This window comes from Pelobates fuscus, chromosome 1 (genome assembly GCF_036172605.1).
Source record: "Pelobates fuscus isolate aPelFus1 chromosome 1, aPelFus1.pri, whole genome shotgun sequence".
Classification (NCBI taxonomy): Eukaryota; Metazoa; Chordata; class Amphibia; order Anura; family Pelobatidae; genus Pelobates; species Pelobates fuscus.
Window position 1 is genome coordinate 322,168,823 of NC_086317.1, and position 17,413 is coordinate 322,186,235.

The 17,413-nt window shown below is 42.0% G+C and overlaps 1 protein-coding gene across 1 annotated transcript in view; it reads right to left on the reverse strand.

The window, feature by feature from the left end:
- The window catches only part of TMCO3 (transmembrane and coiled-coil domains 3), a 50,736-nt gene that overhangs the window by 24,568 nt on the left and 8,755 nt on the right, over positions 1-17,413 (reverse strand). Inside the window, exons 5-6 of the mRNA XM_063459575.1 lie at positions 15,572-15,700; positions 6,816-6,908 (exon numbers count right to left, since the gene is read on the reverse strand). Of these exons, the coding sequence (XP_063315645.1) occupies positions 6,816-6,908; positions 15,572-15,700 (222 nt within the window). The remainder of the gene's footprint in view (positions 1-6,815; positions 6,909-15,571; positions 15,701-17,413) is intronic.

A 17,413-nucleotide genomic window follows, 5' to 3' on the forward strand; every position in this document is an offset into this window, starting at 1 on the left:
CTTGGAAAACCTCTGTTCCTAATGTTCACTAAAGAAAAAACATATCTACTATGTATACTCTACCTACAGACTATGCAACAAGGAAATCTTCAAAATTGCACATCCAGTTGGGAGTGGGAACTACAAATCTCCTTTACCCAGGAGAACTGGAAAAAGATTGTTATGTTCATCCACAGGTCCTACAACATAGAGAGTAGTAATTACAAAACAATAGTTAGATTGCATTATATTCCCACTTAGCTTCAGAAACTATTGCACATCTTCATAAACTCATGCTGGAGGTGTAATCAACCTGATGGCAATCCAGCAAATATATGGTGGCAATGCCAGATAATAAATTCCTTTATGGAAGTCACGCCCCCTCCTCCTGACATCATCAGGAAAGGCCAACTTAACTGGCTGCTGCCTCCTGCCCCTGCCCAGCCCTCTCCGGCCCTAAGGCAAGACTCAGGGAGGGGGAGGAATACACTTTTTTTATCCCCTCCTCAGCCCCTGCCCTGTCCCCTTTCCTCTGTCACCTTCCTCAGCCCCTGTCCCCCTTTCCTCAGACCCTGTCCCCCCATTTCCTCAGACCCTATCCCCTTCTTCAGCCCCTGCCCCCCTCTCAGCTCCTGATCCATACCCTCCCACCACAGCCCCATAACATCCCCCTTTACAGCTCCTCTCCCCTAATTGAAACCCATATCAACCTACTTCAGCCCCTGTCTCCCCACTACATTTCCTAACCCCCAATTACAGCCCTGTCCCCTTACTCAGCCCCTTTCTACTGGCTTTAAAAGTGTAAAGTGTGTGTGCGTATGAGTATGTCTGTGTGTGTCAGTATGTATGCCTGTCAGTGTGTGTGTGTGTCTGTGTGTGTGTGCCAGTATGTCTCTGGAAGTATGCCAGTTTGTCTGTGTGTGTGTGTGTGTCAGTATGTCTGTCTTTTTGTTCGTTAGTATACCTATAACAGTGTGTGTGCGACTGTCAGTGAGTGTGTCTGTTTAGGTGACTGCCCCCTCTTTCAGTCACATAGGAAATGTGTTTTTACTCTCCTCTTGGTACAATGGGCCACTTGACTGGATTTGCCCCCCAGGCAAAAAATAAATAAAATAAAAAAACACATCTAAGCAACAAAATTTCTTTTGAAGCAGAATTTGCCTAAAATAAACCAAGAGGAAGCAGACTAGAACCGGAGTGAGCCAGCACTGCTCATCCTCAAACACTTGCTACTGAAAAAAAAAATCTGTGAATATTAATGTCCAGACTGAGAAGAAACAAGGACTCTTCCTTAGGCCAAAAGTGGATTAGAAAATCTGAGATGGGATCAGTAGAAGAGGTTCATAAATGACATGTACTCCTGATGGGCCGATGTCAGAGCAACAAATATATGTTCTAAAATCTCAGATGTACCTTCCAGGCATAAAAAGGGAGAGGCACTCTAGGTTTTTCAGTGGGACAAATTGGAAGTATACATCACACTTTATGAAAGTGGCGCCGTCCAGAACTATAGGTGACATATACACTACACTGAACTTTAATGAATATTTTGCTTAAAGTTCACCTATAAAACCAAAAAAAATAAAATAAAAGGGTTTGGAGAGGGCCAACACAGAATAAATGTCCTTATTTACACATTTAAGTGAAAAAGAATTTACAAAAAATGGTTTGGAAAGAAAGACAAGCTATGAAGAAGTCATAAGGGAATCCACTGAGTGTAAATGCCAGATATTGCTTATAAAGCATAACATGGTCCAGTAGGTAATCGTCACTCTATGGTTCTGGTCATCAACGGACAGGAAAAATCAGTATCTTAATGATTGACAAGTGCTTGTTCTACGTAGAACAGCTTATCAGTAGTTTTGCAGTGCCATCTCAATATATTTATTGTATGGCGATAAAAATACTGAATTAATTTTCTGTCCTCTCTCTTACCTTCAAATTTTTCCCTTCCACTCTTTAACTGCATTGGTGGATATAGTTTAATTATAGTATATTTTTTCAGAGGCAATTGAATTACAGCTTACATGTTTCAACTCCCTTTTAGAAAAAAAAAGTTTTTTTTAAGAGATAGAAAAATTGGAGAGGAGAAAATAATGTAGTTGGCAAAGATGTAGAGTAAATGGATTTTCAACATGAATACCTTGTCCCCTAATGGCTTGAATCTAGACTTTGAATTTGTTATTTTTTTATAAATATTTGTATACATTTTACCTTATATATAAAATGTATCTGTAAAACAAATCCTTTTAAATAACCATTTTCAGAGCCTATATTTATTTAGATACCTCTCTCTCCCTCTCATACCGACTTTTTTCCAACTCCAATTTTTACACTATTTATTAAGTATATATTTTACATGTTTTTATGCATTTTTAGCCATGTTTATTTATTCATTGTTATCTATTCATCTTAATATAAGCCTGCTTTATTTAGAAATATTTTAATAATGACATGCACTATTTCTGTACTTATTCTTATTCTTATCCATTAAATGAGTACATATGGACTGCCTTAAAGCTTTTAAGATGCAGTCATTTAGGAGAGAGATTTCACTCTCAACACCTGACTTATCAAACATTGCTGCCGGCCGACACAACATTCAAACGAACGTTGCATTCCACATTGCATTACACCTAGTTGGAAGAGGAAGTGATGTCATACGGATACACCAGAAATGACATCCCGCGAATAGAGAATCTTACACAGGTGATCAAGGAAGATGGGACCTATAAAAGACGACCTTTGGGACCTAATTATCAGCACTGGAAGAAGGCTTACCCAGCCGAAACGCGTCTGCTGCATACACATATTTTTTATATGGTTTTACTGTACTCTTGCTTACTGGTGAGTGGAACCTTTTATGTGTTTTATGTTCATATTTTAGGTACCATCCACTTTTACTTCGCTACATGGTGGTATTATTTATATCTTATATTCTCACTGGGATTTGTGTGTACGCCATGGGTCGTCAACCTGGTCCCTACCGCCCACCAGTGGGCATTTCAGGATTCCAGGTGGGAAGTAGGGATTTCGGCAGCTAAACCCTCTTTTTGAGAGGATTTCTCCTTTTTAGAGTGGAAGGGCGGGCGGGCGCGAGCGGCTTGGGGCGCAAGATTTCAGTGACCGGCAGCAGGGAAGCGCTCCCTCCTGCCAGGCCACCTTCTGGACCCCCCGGTGCGGCAGAGTTCTAATCCGAGCCGGCGAGGGAGTTCTAACATCTCTGCTCTGCTCCCTCGCGTGGTTTGCTGATGCCACGGGAGCCGGTATATGACGTCATATTCCGGTTCCTGGCATCAGTAGACAGCCCGTGAGGGAGCAGAGCAGAGACGTTAGAGCTCCCTCGCCGCCTCGGATTAGAACTCTGCCGCCCGCCGAAGTAAAACCCCACTGGACCCCAGGGACAGATCCACACCAGCTCTCCAGGTAGGGTGGCTGGGTGAACATTTAATATTAATAATTTGTGTGTCTGTAAGTATATGTGTGTGTCTGTAAGTGTATATTTTTGTGTGTATGTGTTTCTCTGTGAGTGTGTGTGTGAGTATGTGTGTGTCTGTAAGTATATGTGTGAATGTGTAAGTATGTGTTTCTCTGTGAGTGTGTGTGTCTTTAAGTGTATGTGTGAGTGTGTGTATGTGTTTGTCTGTGAGCAGAATACTTGTAGAATAGGAGAAAGAAAGAGCAGAGTACTTGTAGAATAGGAGAAAGAAAGAGCAGAGTACTTGTAGAATAGGAGAAAGAAAGAGCAGAGTACTTGTAGAATAGGAGAAAGAAAGAGCAGAGTACTTGTAGAATAGGAGAAAGAAAGAGCAGAGTACTTGTAGAATAGGAGAAAGAAAGAGCAGAGTACTTGTAGAATAGGAGAAAGAAAGAGCAGAGTACTTGTAGAATAGGAGAAAGAAAGAGCAGAGTACTTGTAGAATAGGAGAAAGAAAGAGCAGAGTACTTGTAGAATAGGAGAAAGAAGGAGCAGAGTACTTGTAGAATAGGAGAAAGAAGGAGCAGAGTACTTGTAGAATAGGAGAAAGAAAGAGCAGAGTGCTTGTAGAATAGGAGAAAGAAAGAGCAGAGTTCTTGTAGAATAGGAGAAAGAAAGAGCAGAGTTCTTGTAGAATAGGAGAAAGAAAGAGCAGAGTACTTGTAGAATAGGAGAAAGGAAGAGCAGAGTACTTGTAGAATAGGAGAAAGAAAGCGCAGAGTACTTGTAGAATAGGAGAAAGAAAGAGCAGAGTACTTGTAGAATAGGAGAAAGGAAGAGCAGAGTACTTGTAGAATAGGAGAAAGAAAGAGCAGAGTACTTGTAGAATAGGAGAAAGGAAGAGCAGAGTACTTGTAGAATAGGAGAAAGAATGAGCAGAGTACTTGTAGAATAGGAGAAAGAAGGAGCAGAGTACTTGTAAAAAGGAGAAAGAATGAGTAGAGTACTTGTAAAAAAGGAGAAAGAAGGAAAAGGAGAGAATTGTTGTTGGCTAATAATAGTAAGTGGGCTACCTAGCTCAGCCTTCCTACTGGGCATTGCTATAAGGAAGGTTAAAAAATAGAAAAGGGGGGGGGGGGGGAGAGGAGGGGAGCTGATGCACAGATGAGAAATCATATTATGAGCAAACAGGGAAATCGTCTGAATATCACCGAAAGAGGAGACCAAATCAAACCAGATATCAAATATTTATTCTCACAGCATCAACCTCAAGGATCTCATTAATCACTAGTAAAGGTCATTTCAATTTACTTTGTTTTTTCATTAAACTTTATAAAGTTAAAAACATTATAAACATGCATAAAGTAGAAATAAAAAGATAAATGTACGTACATTTCACTCTCCTTTCTAAAAAATATTCTGCACTTGCGCGAAAACTGGTGGGCGTTAAGGACATTTTTCCATCAAGTGTTTTTGGGAAGCATTGTTATCAGTCACACTGCCTATTTATTTAACATACCTTAATCTGTTATCCAATTTTGAAGCGCCTACACACTATTATTTTACATTTTAAAATATGAATATGTCTGTAAAGCACTGTATGTAATAGGTTGACAAAAGTTTGTGAAATGCAGAATTATACACGGTCACATTCACTTCCAGTAGTGAATCATTTAGTATCCACATGCCTCCAGATGTTGCTTTTTACAAGTGATCAGGAGCTTTTCTGTAGAATCATTTGTATATGACAACCATGCAAATATACTTCAGTCATTTCTAGGACACACGTAAGAAACAAGTAGTTTTATGAACAACACTGAGCACAGCCAAAGACAGCTTTTGTGTCAACACTCTAAGCACTATAACCACTGCAGCTCCTGATAACTCCACTCCCCATTACCATCCCAGAGAGTTGGAAATTCTGTTCTGTTAGCTCTCCTAATGGACATTTAAAAAAAATATGTAGTTATCTAAACATATCACTACAATTGGTAACCTGGTATAAAGTCTACTTGGATAGGGAAAATCAGAGGAGGAAAGCAGCAGTAGATTTTTCTGAAGGCCAATCAATTCAGCTTTAATACTGTACATACTGCAAATATGGGAGCTTTTATAAATAAAAAAAAATAAAAAAAAAAAAAAAAAAGAGCACCAGTGTGCTTCATCCTTTCCAAAGGACCTCCTCAGGAAGAATAATTGGTGGCTTTCCCAACAAATGTTAATAGTCCTGCAGTGCTAACATTTCAACTACATTATATGTACAATTCATGTTAAATAATACATATTAAAGGATCACTATAGGGTCAGGAACACAAACATGTATTCCTGACCCTATAGTGCTAACAACACTATCTAGCCCCCCTGCCTCCATAAATTTAGCAAAATCTTACTGTATTCAAGCCTGAAGTTGTAACTCTGCATGCTGTTAGACTCAGAAAAATAAAGCAGTCTGCTGACATTATTAGAAGATCCAATCACAGTGCTTCCCCATAGGATTGGCTGAGACTGACAAGGAGGCAGATAAACTGGCAGAGCCAGCATGATTCAAACACAGCCCAGGCCAATCTGCATCTCCTCATAGAGATTAATTGAATCAATGAATCTCTATGAGGAAAGTTCAGTGTCTGCATGCAGGTACTGAATGTTTGGATGCATTTTAGGCAGCCATGACCCAGGAAGGATCTCTAACAGCCATCTAAGGAGTGGCCAGTGAAGTTATCACACTGCAAACACTGCATTTTCTCTTAAAATACAGTGTTTACAGCAAAAAGCCTGACGGTAATGATTCTGCTCACCAGAACAAATTAAATAAGCTGTAGTTGTTCTGGTGACTATATAGTGTCCCTTTAAAGAATCTCACCAATGTGCATTGTTACAATCAGTTTTATAATAATTAAGGTGACTCTAGACCCATAAAAACTAACTCTGTGTTAATGAGCTTGTGAGCCACTGGGCTCATACTTTAGGCATTTACTTGGACATCCAACGATATGTTGAGAGTGCACATAGATGCTCTAAGCCTTTCACTGGCCACATGTTGCAAGTAACAGTATGTGCCAATGCTTTCCAATTAGCCAAGCTACTAAGGAGAGGAATGAGTAAAGCTGCATGAGGGGCACCCAGGGGAAAAAAAACATTTGAAATGGTTTAACATTGTACGGTAAGATAGGGTCCAGTTATTCCGATGATTTTGTTATTGGGCTGGAGTGTTCCTCTAAGCCAGGGATGGGGAACCTTCGGCCCTCCAGATGTGAACTACATCTCCCTTGATACTTTGCCAGCTTTATGGCTGTAAGAGCATTATAAGAGATGTAGTCCAAAACATCTGGAGGGTCAAAGGTTCCCCATCCCTGTTTTAAGCCAAACTGCCTTAAATTGGCAAAGGGCAATGAGTTACTAAATATTTAGAAAGACATACCTTTCTTAGTTTTTCTGGAGAAAACTCCAAACCGACAAGAAAGAGGGTAAAAAAGACACCAAACTCCCCCAATGTCTCCACTTGGACAATAGACTGCAATAAAAAACATAAAACACACATGGTTAATAGTTGCCAGTTTTAAATATCACAAACATCAATAGAAAATATCACTAACACTACATGTCTGACATAAATTAAACTGAGCTGGGAAAACAAATGGGGGGGAAGTATACAAATATATTCAGCAATATTTCTGATGACTACAACAAAATGCCCAGTCAGTGCAGAAATTGCAATTTGTTCTCACCAAACCTAGAAGTGACTGAGCCTTACTAACTTCCCACAGCACTGCTAAGATTTTTCCATAAGGAGTTGCTTTTTGAAACATCAAGTATTTTTAGAAATTATAGTTCAATTGTCAGTTTTCTTGTACAGGAAGCTAACAGCTGAACTCCAACTCACAGAAAGTCATGACACCATATACAGCATTACTTTTTAAGGAGCAAAATTAATTAGTACTACTAAGTATATAAGAATAGAAAAAAACTAAAGAAAATTGAGAAGATGCACAGACACCCAGCATTATTAAAGGGTGACTTGAGCACCACAGCCACTTAATCTTACTGAAATAGAAATGGTGCAAAAAAACTGTGCAGGTCTTTTTTTTTTTTTTTTTTAATATTTAATTCAGACAATTTTTTTGTTTGTTTGTTTTTAATGCATGCAGGGCCACCTCCCTGGTCTGTCTGTCTATCAGCCAGCTGGAATACTCTTTCCCTTGCTTGCAATATCATGTGCAGTTTTTGCATCTGCCAACACACACACATTGTCACTGCCTGCTGCCCAGCTCCCAGGCAATTTAAAGGACCACTAAAGTCACTCAGACCACTTTATCTCAATGATGTAGCCTGGGTGCAGTGGCCCTGTAGTTGTAAACCTGCAATCTGAAACACTGTAGTTTTGTAGAATCTGCAATGTTTACATTGTAGGGTTATACAAACCTCTAGTAGTATTCCACACAGTAACTACAGACAGTTCCTCAGCAGTCATAGGAAAGCATTGCATTCAATGATTTCTTACTAGGAGTATTTGAATCTTGCACATGTCCGTAAAGCATTTTTACAGCAAACTGGGGGCAGTATAAAAGTAATCCAGCACTAGAACAAGATAACATAAGGAATACAGGTTTGTAACACTATAGTGTTCCTTTAACTTACTTCCAGATAACAAAAAAGAAAATACATTTATCGATTCTGGATTTTTGACCTGTGCCCTACCTAGGTGTAAAGATCAGAGGAAAATGAGCTTTGCTGGGAATTTATGGCTCATTAAATGGAGAAGTTGCTTGCCCCTATTGAACCACAACACCTATAATGCTCATTGAGATATAGGGTGGTGGGAGTTCAAATATAGATATCTGAATTAAGGGGACAATGAGACAAAAACTAGGTAAATAGCTTATGTGAAAGATAACTCCAATCACACTCATCCAGTGGTTGGCATTAGTACACAATTTTTGTTTGTCAATCTTTTTTTTTTTTATTATTATTATTTTTTTATTGAGAGGTTAGCACATAACATTGGACATGAAATATCAGTACATGTCATAATATATATTATGCAAGGAAAATTAAAGGGACACTATAGTCACCCAGACCACTTCAGCTCAATGAAGTGGTCTGGGTGCTAAGTCCCCCAGGTTTTAACCCTTCAGGCACAACTGCGACGCTGGAGGCGAATTTTGCCTCCATCGCGCAGAACGTGTGCATGCGCATTTGGCTACAGTGATGTCGGACGGGGGAGCTGATGTCTGACGGGGAGGAGAGGTCACCAGCGCCGAGGGAGCCCGGCGCTGGATTAAGGTTTTAACCCCTTCAGCGCCATGGGAGGGGGATCCTGAGGGTGGGGGCACCCTCAGGGCACTATAGTGTCAGGAAAACTGCTTTGTATAGGAGAAAGCATCTCATTTTGTAATTTAAAAAATAAATAGAATGTCGAGTGCTCGGTCTCAGAGGCAGGGACTACGTCAAAATGAACTTAGAGGCGTGGCTTAGCGAGCACCGCAGATGGACGGACTTGCCCTGAGCTCCGCAAACCACTGGCCCGAAACAGCATATTTAAAGCTTAATGCGGCTACCTTTCAGCTCACATCAAACCCCCCGACATGGCCAACCAGAAACACAAGAAGCAGACAGAAAAATCTGACTTCTCAGGCTTCTTCGCAAACAGGGCATCGACCCCAAAGGCCTCTAGCCTACTAGGCCAGGACCAATATAGCGACGGCGGGAATGACACAATACCATTACTGACATCCCTTGGGCCTCAAAACCTGCCAGTGACCCAGGACTTTCTGCAGAGTTGCCTGGAGGACATGTCCAACAAAATCCTGGCGAACTCCTGGAGAGCTCCAACAAGGACAGTTCGTATGGAGCAGCGCATGGAGGATCAGACCTCCGCTCACAATGAAATGGCCGACCAGATGCAGAGCCTACAACAACTGGAACTCACACAGCGCCAGGTCATGGACCTAGAAGACCACGCCAGGCACCAAAATCTCTGGATCCGAGGAATAGCGGAGGAGGTAAAGCAGTAGGACCTGACAGGACACTTCAAAATGCTGGTACCGGATTTACCTGCAGATGTCCTAGGTATGAGTGGGAGCAAAAACAAGCCTTCTTACCGCAGGAAACCCCCAGGGACGTGCTCACACACCTGCATTACATCACGTAAAGGAGGCCAAACTCCGGACGACGAGAACGGGTAGAGACCGCCTGCAAAAATTCAGAGCCATCAAGATATTTACCAACCTCTCTGCCGCCACTTTACAAAAGCGCAAAGAATTCAGGGACACCACGGAAGCGCTAACACACAATAATGTCCAGTACAGATGGGGGTATCCAATCCGCGTCTTGATCAGGAGAAACGGCACAGTGACAATGGTGAACTCCTCTGAGGAGGGCTGCAAACTGCTGCGCAGCTGGAACATCATGCCACACCAGGAGAACCCAGCAACGCTGAACAGACTATCTTCGGAATGGAAACGAGCTAAAAAATTAACTGGTTAGGTGACCGTGTTGCTAGCCCTACCACAGATCCAGCTTCAGTGGGGCGGAACTCGAGTAGCAAGTATACTTGCACACAACGCACCATGTTTGTTATTACACTCTATCTCCCTCACCACATGCACATGTGTTATGTGATTGTATTAGGGTATGTAAGGCAGAGGACCCCCAATGATAGCAGACTCTGTCGGGACCTGGAAGCTGACAAACAGGTCGGAGTCCAAGTTGTCCCTAACACACCAAGGAAGGAGGGGGGAAAACATACAGAAAAAAAAAAAAAATAAACACAACAGGGCGGGTGTCATAGGGACTGACACAGGTGGAAGGGACAGCTGTTCAGATCCTGAGGGGACAAACACTAAAAGGGTGCATCGCCCCAACGTAGCTATACACTGCTTAACGGCATGCCCTGCTATTTAACGGCTACCCCAGAATGAGGCCTACTGAAATAGGGTCAACAACGGTCACAGCTTTACCAAGTTCCTAATTCTCTAGTTTTCTAAAGTTCTAATTCAATAGTACACAGCCTTAGCCGGAAAACATATAGTGTTACTAGCACTACACTCCTAAGCTTGGTGAACGTCACTATCGGGCCATGCATGTTCACCTTGCAATTCCCGTATCTAGCAACCATACATAGTAACCACGCTCCTACCTTGTACCAACAACTTGGTGCATCGCCCTTCAGTGGGAAATGTTCATGCATGTTGTTGAATATGTATATATTGTGATGATATATTCGACTGTTACGAATAACGTTTGCTTTACTACCCCCCTGTCTTCCTTTCCTACCATCCAACCCCCCTCCAAAAGAAGGGAAAGAACACCTAAGAGGACTCTAACACAGGGGACAATGGAAACCCCAGGACAGTTACGAAAAAGCATGGGATCCCCCTCGGGGTTCCACCTGATACCCAGGGCCCGGGATGTGCAGGACACACCTATGCCCGCAGTCAGGTGCCAGGTGGGATGGGGGTGGGTCGCCTTGCAGAGGCTGTTAGCGACGCCAATGCCACTAGTACTGAGACAGACAAGCCAGCATACCATAACACAACCCCATAGAGTATGAAAATATACAGCCACAACGTTAAGGGGTTGAATACCCCAGTTAAACGATACTGCCTAGTTAGAGACCTTCACAAGACCTAACCGGACGTCGTGTGTTTGCAAGAATAACACACCACAAAAAGGTTTCCCCAATAGCCCAAACACAATACCCCGTACAATACCACAGCACTTCTCACTCCAAAACTAAGGGAGTCTACATCCGGAGTAGCAAGGATGTATCCTTTAAGTTACTTTACGAGTCCATAGACAAACAAGGGAGGTACATTATTTTAGTCTGTGAAAATAACAATCTGGAACACACAATTGTTAATCTTTATGCGCCAAATGTTAACCAGAGAAACTTCCTACATAAAATTATAACCCAACTCTCGCCAGTCCAGAGGGGCATCACGGCCATATGCGGAGATCTCAACCATATACTAGATCCAAAATGGGACTCCACAGTACACCCCAACACACCCAGATTGCTACCCTTACATGAGAATGTAAACCACTAACATGCCTGCTAAGTGAGCACGATTTATACGATGCGTCGAGAGTTCTCCACCCTGAGGAGAGGGACTTCACCTTCTTCTCCCAGATACATAACATACTCACGCAAGGAAATTACTCGCCAGGAGACTATCGCACAAGTGTACAAACACCAAGATCCCGTACATTCTGAACCAAGCAGGTGAAAAGAAGGTGACCCCCATCATCGATGTCTTTGCAGATTACAACGCCTTGTACAACCTAGAGAATGACACTACCACTCCCCAGCCTACAGATCCGATTGGCCGTTACAGGCCTTTGACCGACGTCACACGCATGTTGACGTTGTCATTACCGTGGGCGGACATGGGGCTATAAAATGGCGTGGATCTGCATAGGCCGGCGTCCACCAACATGTAGCAAGAGTCAGGTATACTGGCGCAGGGCTGCTGAGCGGCACTTATTGTCAGGAAGGCAATTACTACCGCAGATATCACAAGGTGAGGATGAATATGTGACACTGTCATACTGCTAACGATCACACAACCACTCCTGTCCCTACCGAACCTGATGACACAAATCCAAACATACGGAGCCATCTCTTATTATAAACTAAATGTCAACAAAACCCAGGCTCTGGGGTTGCATCTAGATGAGGGCCTAACAAACAGGCTGCGGGCAGCTTTCCCTCTGGACTGGCGACATGACCACCTAACCTTTCTGGGCCTTAAACTCACCAAAAACCCGGCCCACTTATTCAGGGACAACTATGTACGTTTACTCAAAAAATTAACAGACACCCTACAGTCATGGAAGGGACGCTTCCTTTCCTGACTGGGCCGTATGCGGCAGTGAAAATGTTGCTTATACCTAAAATCCAGTATCTCTTCTGAACACTGCAAATATCCATACCGAAACAATACCTAAAAAAAACATGCAACATGCCCTAATGTCCTTCATATGGGAGGGGAAAAAGGTAAGGGTGGCAACGGGAATTCTCCACCAGGCAGTGGGTAAGGGGGAATTGGGCTTACCTAACCTAACGGCCTACTACAGAGCAGCCTTTCTGCACAACATAGCCCAAATTAATCGACCCACCACAGCCCCCCAATGGGTGGAAATAGAATCACATTGGTCCCCCCGGAGGGATCTCCGATCACTCCTATGGCTGCCGAACAACCCCAGACACATCCTCGATGACCCACCACCCAGACTCTAATACGAATGTGGGATAAAATGAAGGATAAGCTGGTGGTGGAACCACAATACCTTTAGCCACCCCAATGCAAACAATAGGGCAGATGATCCCAACATTTCCCTGGGAGACATGGACAGGTAGAGGAGTGCACCACATCTACCAGGTCATTGATAGGGGTCAACTGAAACCTTTCACTACCATTGAAACCGAGTATGGCCTTCCCCATAGAGCCATATTTTCCTACCTTCAGCTAAAATCTTACGTGACAGACAAACTAAGAGTCCTGAAAGACCGCAACAACACGAAACACATGTCAAAATTCGAGGAACAATGTATAGGTATTTCACCACTCAAAAAAGCAATGTCCTGGGGATATCATGAGTTAAACTCGACACAGACACACAAGTTAAACAAAATCAAACAGTCATGGCACCACAAATTGGGCCAGACCATGGCAGACAGGGAATATGGAAGGGCCTTCACAGCACACAAAAGGCTCACAGCCTGCGCCACGCATCTCGAATTACAGCGCAAAATACCGTATATACTCGTGTATAAGTCGATCTCATGTATAAGTCGAGGGCAGTTTTGTGACCAACAATTGTGAAATATGCTATGCCTCGTGGATAAGTCGAGGGTAAAACTTGGGGCTATGAAATTCTGTGATTTTTAGAATTATATACACACTCATACAAACACACTCTGCATTATACACACACACACACTCATACAAACAATCTGCATTCTACACACACACTTATACAAACACACACACTCTGCATTATATACGCACACACTGTGTGTATATAATGCAGTGTGTGTGTGTGTTTGTATGAGTGTGTGCAGAATGCAGATTGTTTGTACGAGTGTGTGTGTATATAATGCAGAGTGTGTGTTTGTATGAGTGTGTGTAGAATGCAGATTGTTTGTATGAGTGTGTGTGTATATAATGCAGAGTGTGTGTTTGTATGAGTGTGTGTAGAATGCAGAGTGTGTGTGTGTGTGTGTGTGTGTGTGTGTGTGTGTGTGTGTGTGTGTGTGTGTGTGTGTGAGAGAGAACTGGGTGGGAGGAGGGCATTTTTATTATACATTTTTTATTTTAATATTTTAAGTTTTTTATTTTATTTTAATATATATAATTTTTTTTTGTATTTTTTTTTTTTTTTTTAATGTTTGATTTAATTTTCGTCCCCCCTCCCTGCTTGTTAGCTTGCCAGGGAGGGGGGCTCTCACTCCCTGGTGGTCCAGTGTATGGGCTGTGTAGGAGGGGGGGCTGGCAGAGAGCATTAACTTACCTTCCTGCAGCTCCTGTCAGCTCCCTTCTCCTCCGTGCAGCTCCTCTGTCAGCTCCCACTGTAAGTCTCGCGAGAGCCGCGGACCCCGCGGCTCTCGCGAGACTTACAGTGGGAGCTGACAGAGGAGCTGCACGGAGGAGAAGGGAGCTGACAGGAGCTGCAGGAAGGTAAGTTAATGCTCTCTGCCAGCCCCCAACAGGACCGCCGGGCTTGTAATGAGCCCGGCGGTCCTTGTCTGTATTATGGCAATGTAAGTTGCCATAATACAGACATTAACTCGAGTATAAGTCGAGTGAGGGTTTTTCAGCACAAAAAATGTGCTGAAAAACTCGACTTATACTCGAGTATATACGGTACTATAATTGCTGGTGCCTGACAAACTACACAAGATGTGGCCAGAGACCAGTAACTTATGCTGGAGGTGTGGAGTGGGGGTGGGCACTATGCTCCACATCTGGTGGTCGTGCAGCAAACAAACCATTCTGGGACTCGGTATTACACCTACTCCAGACGATTCTACCCGCACCACGACTAGACAACTCTCAGACCCGTCTTCTGTTCATGTTACCAAGGGGCATCCCAAAACACATCAGGGTCATACTCTACCACACCTTAATATCGGACAATTTAGTAATATCCAGGTTATGGAAGAAAAAACACACACCGTCAGTGGACGACCTTATTAAACAGGTAGACCAAGACTGGACTACAAAACAATTTGGAACACGCACAGGCATCCAAGAAGCCCATAGAGAATGGGTAGCGAAAACCAAACACACACATTGAATAGGCCAGTTGACCGACTTCCCGAGCTCGATCTTGTCGTATAACAACCATGTATAGGTTATGTCATGATTTGTATCAGATGGTACCCAGCGGAAGGAAGGTCTAGCTCACCATAATGAAACCTCTTTGAACTGTTGCAACACACTGAAAAATATTGTAATGTGAGAATGTTCCCTTCACCCAATGTGTACCCCATTGTCCCCTCTTTCTTCCTTCTGTACCCCAATTTCATTTATGAAAAAACAAATAAAATTCAAATTATAAAAACAAAAACAAAAAATGAACTTACGGTAGTAATTCGCTTACTCTGAAGGAGAGAGACAATGTTGAATAAAATTTTAAACAGATAAGTGTGCCAACACATCTATATTTAGGTAAGCTTAAACATATCTCCGACAAACAGCTGGATCGCAATATAAACATGAGAATATTAATACACCCAGGAGGCCCTGTAATAGCTTGTGGATAATAATGAACTGCATAAGCAGAAAAAAAAAATCAGATATGCACAAACAGAACAACATAAAAATCAACAGGTTAGACACAAGGAATCAGAACAAAACTATGCTTAATGGAGGCAGAGAGAGGAGTACACACTTTTTTTCTAGCATTTTATAGTCACCATTTTAATGAACATACAAACATTGATATTTAGAAAAAAAAAAAGATTAACTAAGACATCCATAGACTACAATATACCCTAACCTACACATTACACTAAATATGTGTGTTGGTGGCTGAAGCGCTCCTTCAAGAAAACTCTGTGCTTGACAATAGGTTAGATTCTTGCAAACAGGATAAAGATATTTGCAGTTTTCTATCATACCCGGTAAATAAGTGCATAAAACTCTAATAGGAGCACTGTTAGAAACATACCTTGATACTGTTTAATCCAGATGGTCCCAGAAGAACACCACAAATGATATATCCAAACATAGTAGGTAATCCTATCATTGCACATGCCCATCCACAGGGCAAAGACAGCATTACAATAGTCACAATATCCTAAACAAAAAATAAAAAATAAACATTTTGTAAAGTTAAGAAGAGACATTTGTATTATAACACTTCATTATACATCAGGGGTTTCAATCAATTGGTACATCAAAAGAGGTTTTTAGAACTACAACTTCCATGATGCTTTGCAATTATAGAGGCTGATAAAAAAAATGTTATAAAATATTTTACCCGGAAGGAAAAATAAAAAGATTTCCCTCGTTTTCAAGAATGTCCTGGGTTATCCATCATAGGAGTTAATTCAACATCTAGTTAGTTATATAGCTTTAGAGTATCCCAGATCTACATCATTTATCACTGGAACCATTTGTAAAAAAAACTAAGCAAAAAATAAATTTAAAAAAAAAACAAACATTTCTCAACTCTCTTGTCACTTCAATGTAGCCTTCAACAATCCACAAAAGTTAAAACCTAATTTTGCTTTGTGTTCTAGAAGTATTGTTTTAGAAGTCATCTCCTAGGACCCCTCATGGTTGCCTAAAACCAAAGGCTCAGTTGGAAAAAATGGAATGCATCTGTACAAGAGAAAAATCTTAAATGACAAAAAAGCATAATGAAATATGTATAATGTTGGGTTAATAAGGTCTAACACTATTTATTTAAATACATTTTACCTAAACGCATAGCAACATTAATGATGTTAAGTTAACTTGTACACATAATTTAGGTTAATTATTCCTTTCAGTTCGTTAGGATACTTCCTCTGTTGTCAACTAACCATTGTAAAAAAACAAGGATTTATGGGATAAAAAAAAATAAAAAAAAGCTTTCTTCCAAAAGTAGTTCCAATCATCACACAGAAGAAACTGGTAGTAGCAATATCATGACTACGATCAGTTGACACTTAGTTCATGTTTTAGTGAATTGATCTTTGTGCTGGTATCAGAATAGGATTGGTTGATTTGTTTCTTTCTTTGACAGGACGGAGAGCACAGTCCAGCATGCACAAACTGGAAATAATTATCTCAGGAAATCTGACACTCGGTGGGGCAGGTTTAGAACTGCAGATATTTTTTACAAACTGCTTCAATTGAAAGCCACTCTGGGATCAGATTAGGCACTAGGTGTTGTAATAGTGCAAATTCAAAGCAAATCTTAGAAGCTCAACCACTACTTACCAGAAACACTCAGGAAAGTGTTATTTAGAATTCCAACAGTTTTCATACTTACCTTACCTTTGAAGATAGTGTATGTGTACATACACAAGGATGGATTTCCCATACGGCTACCAAGGCCTCGGGGTGGCAGGCATGACAGGGGCAGCACAGTCGGTGGGGAGATCAAAGATGCCAAGGGAGCTGGTGTGTGCAACAGCATGCTTTGCTTCTTCTCTTACCTGGAGGGCTACTGAGTCACTGCACCAATCGGTGCAGTAATAGAGGCAGAGGGTACTAAAAAAGGACAGCCTGTACAGAAGAGCATTGCTCTCCTATTCCTTAAGCTACATTGCGTTTCTCAACCTCAATTCCAACTAGTAGCAACCAGTCTGCTCAGCAAGAGATCTGCCATGCCAGCAGCAGCCAGTGGTACCAAGCCCAGTGGCCAGCCACCCGTACACACTAAGGTCAGTGTGTGCATGTGCCTGCATGGGCAGTGTGTGTGTGCCTGCATAGGTCAGTGCGTGTGCCTGCATGGGTCAATGCGTGCGCGCGCGCGCCCTCATGGGTCAGTGCATGCGTACCTGCATGAGACTGTGCGTGC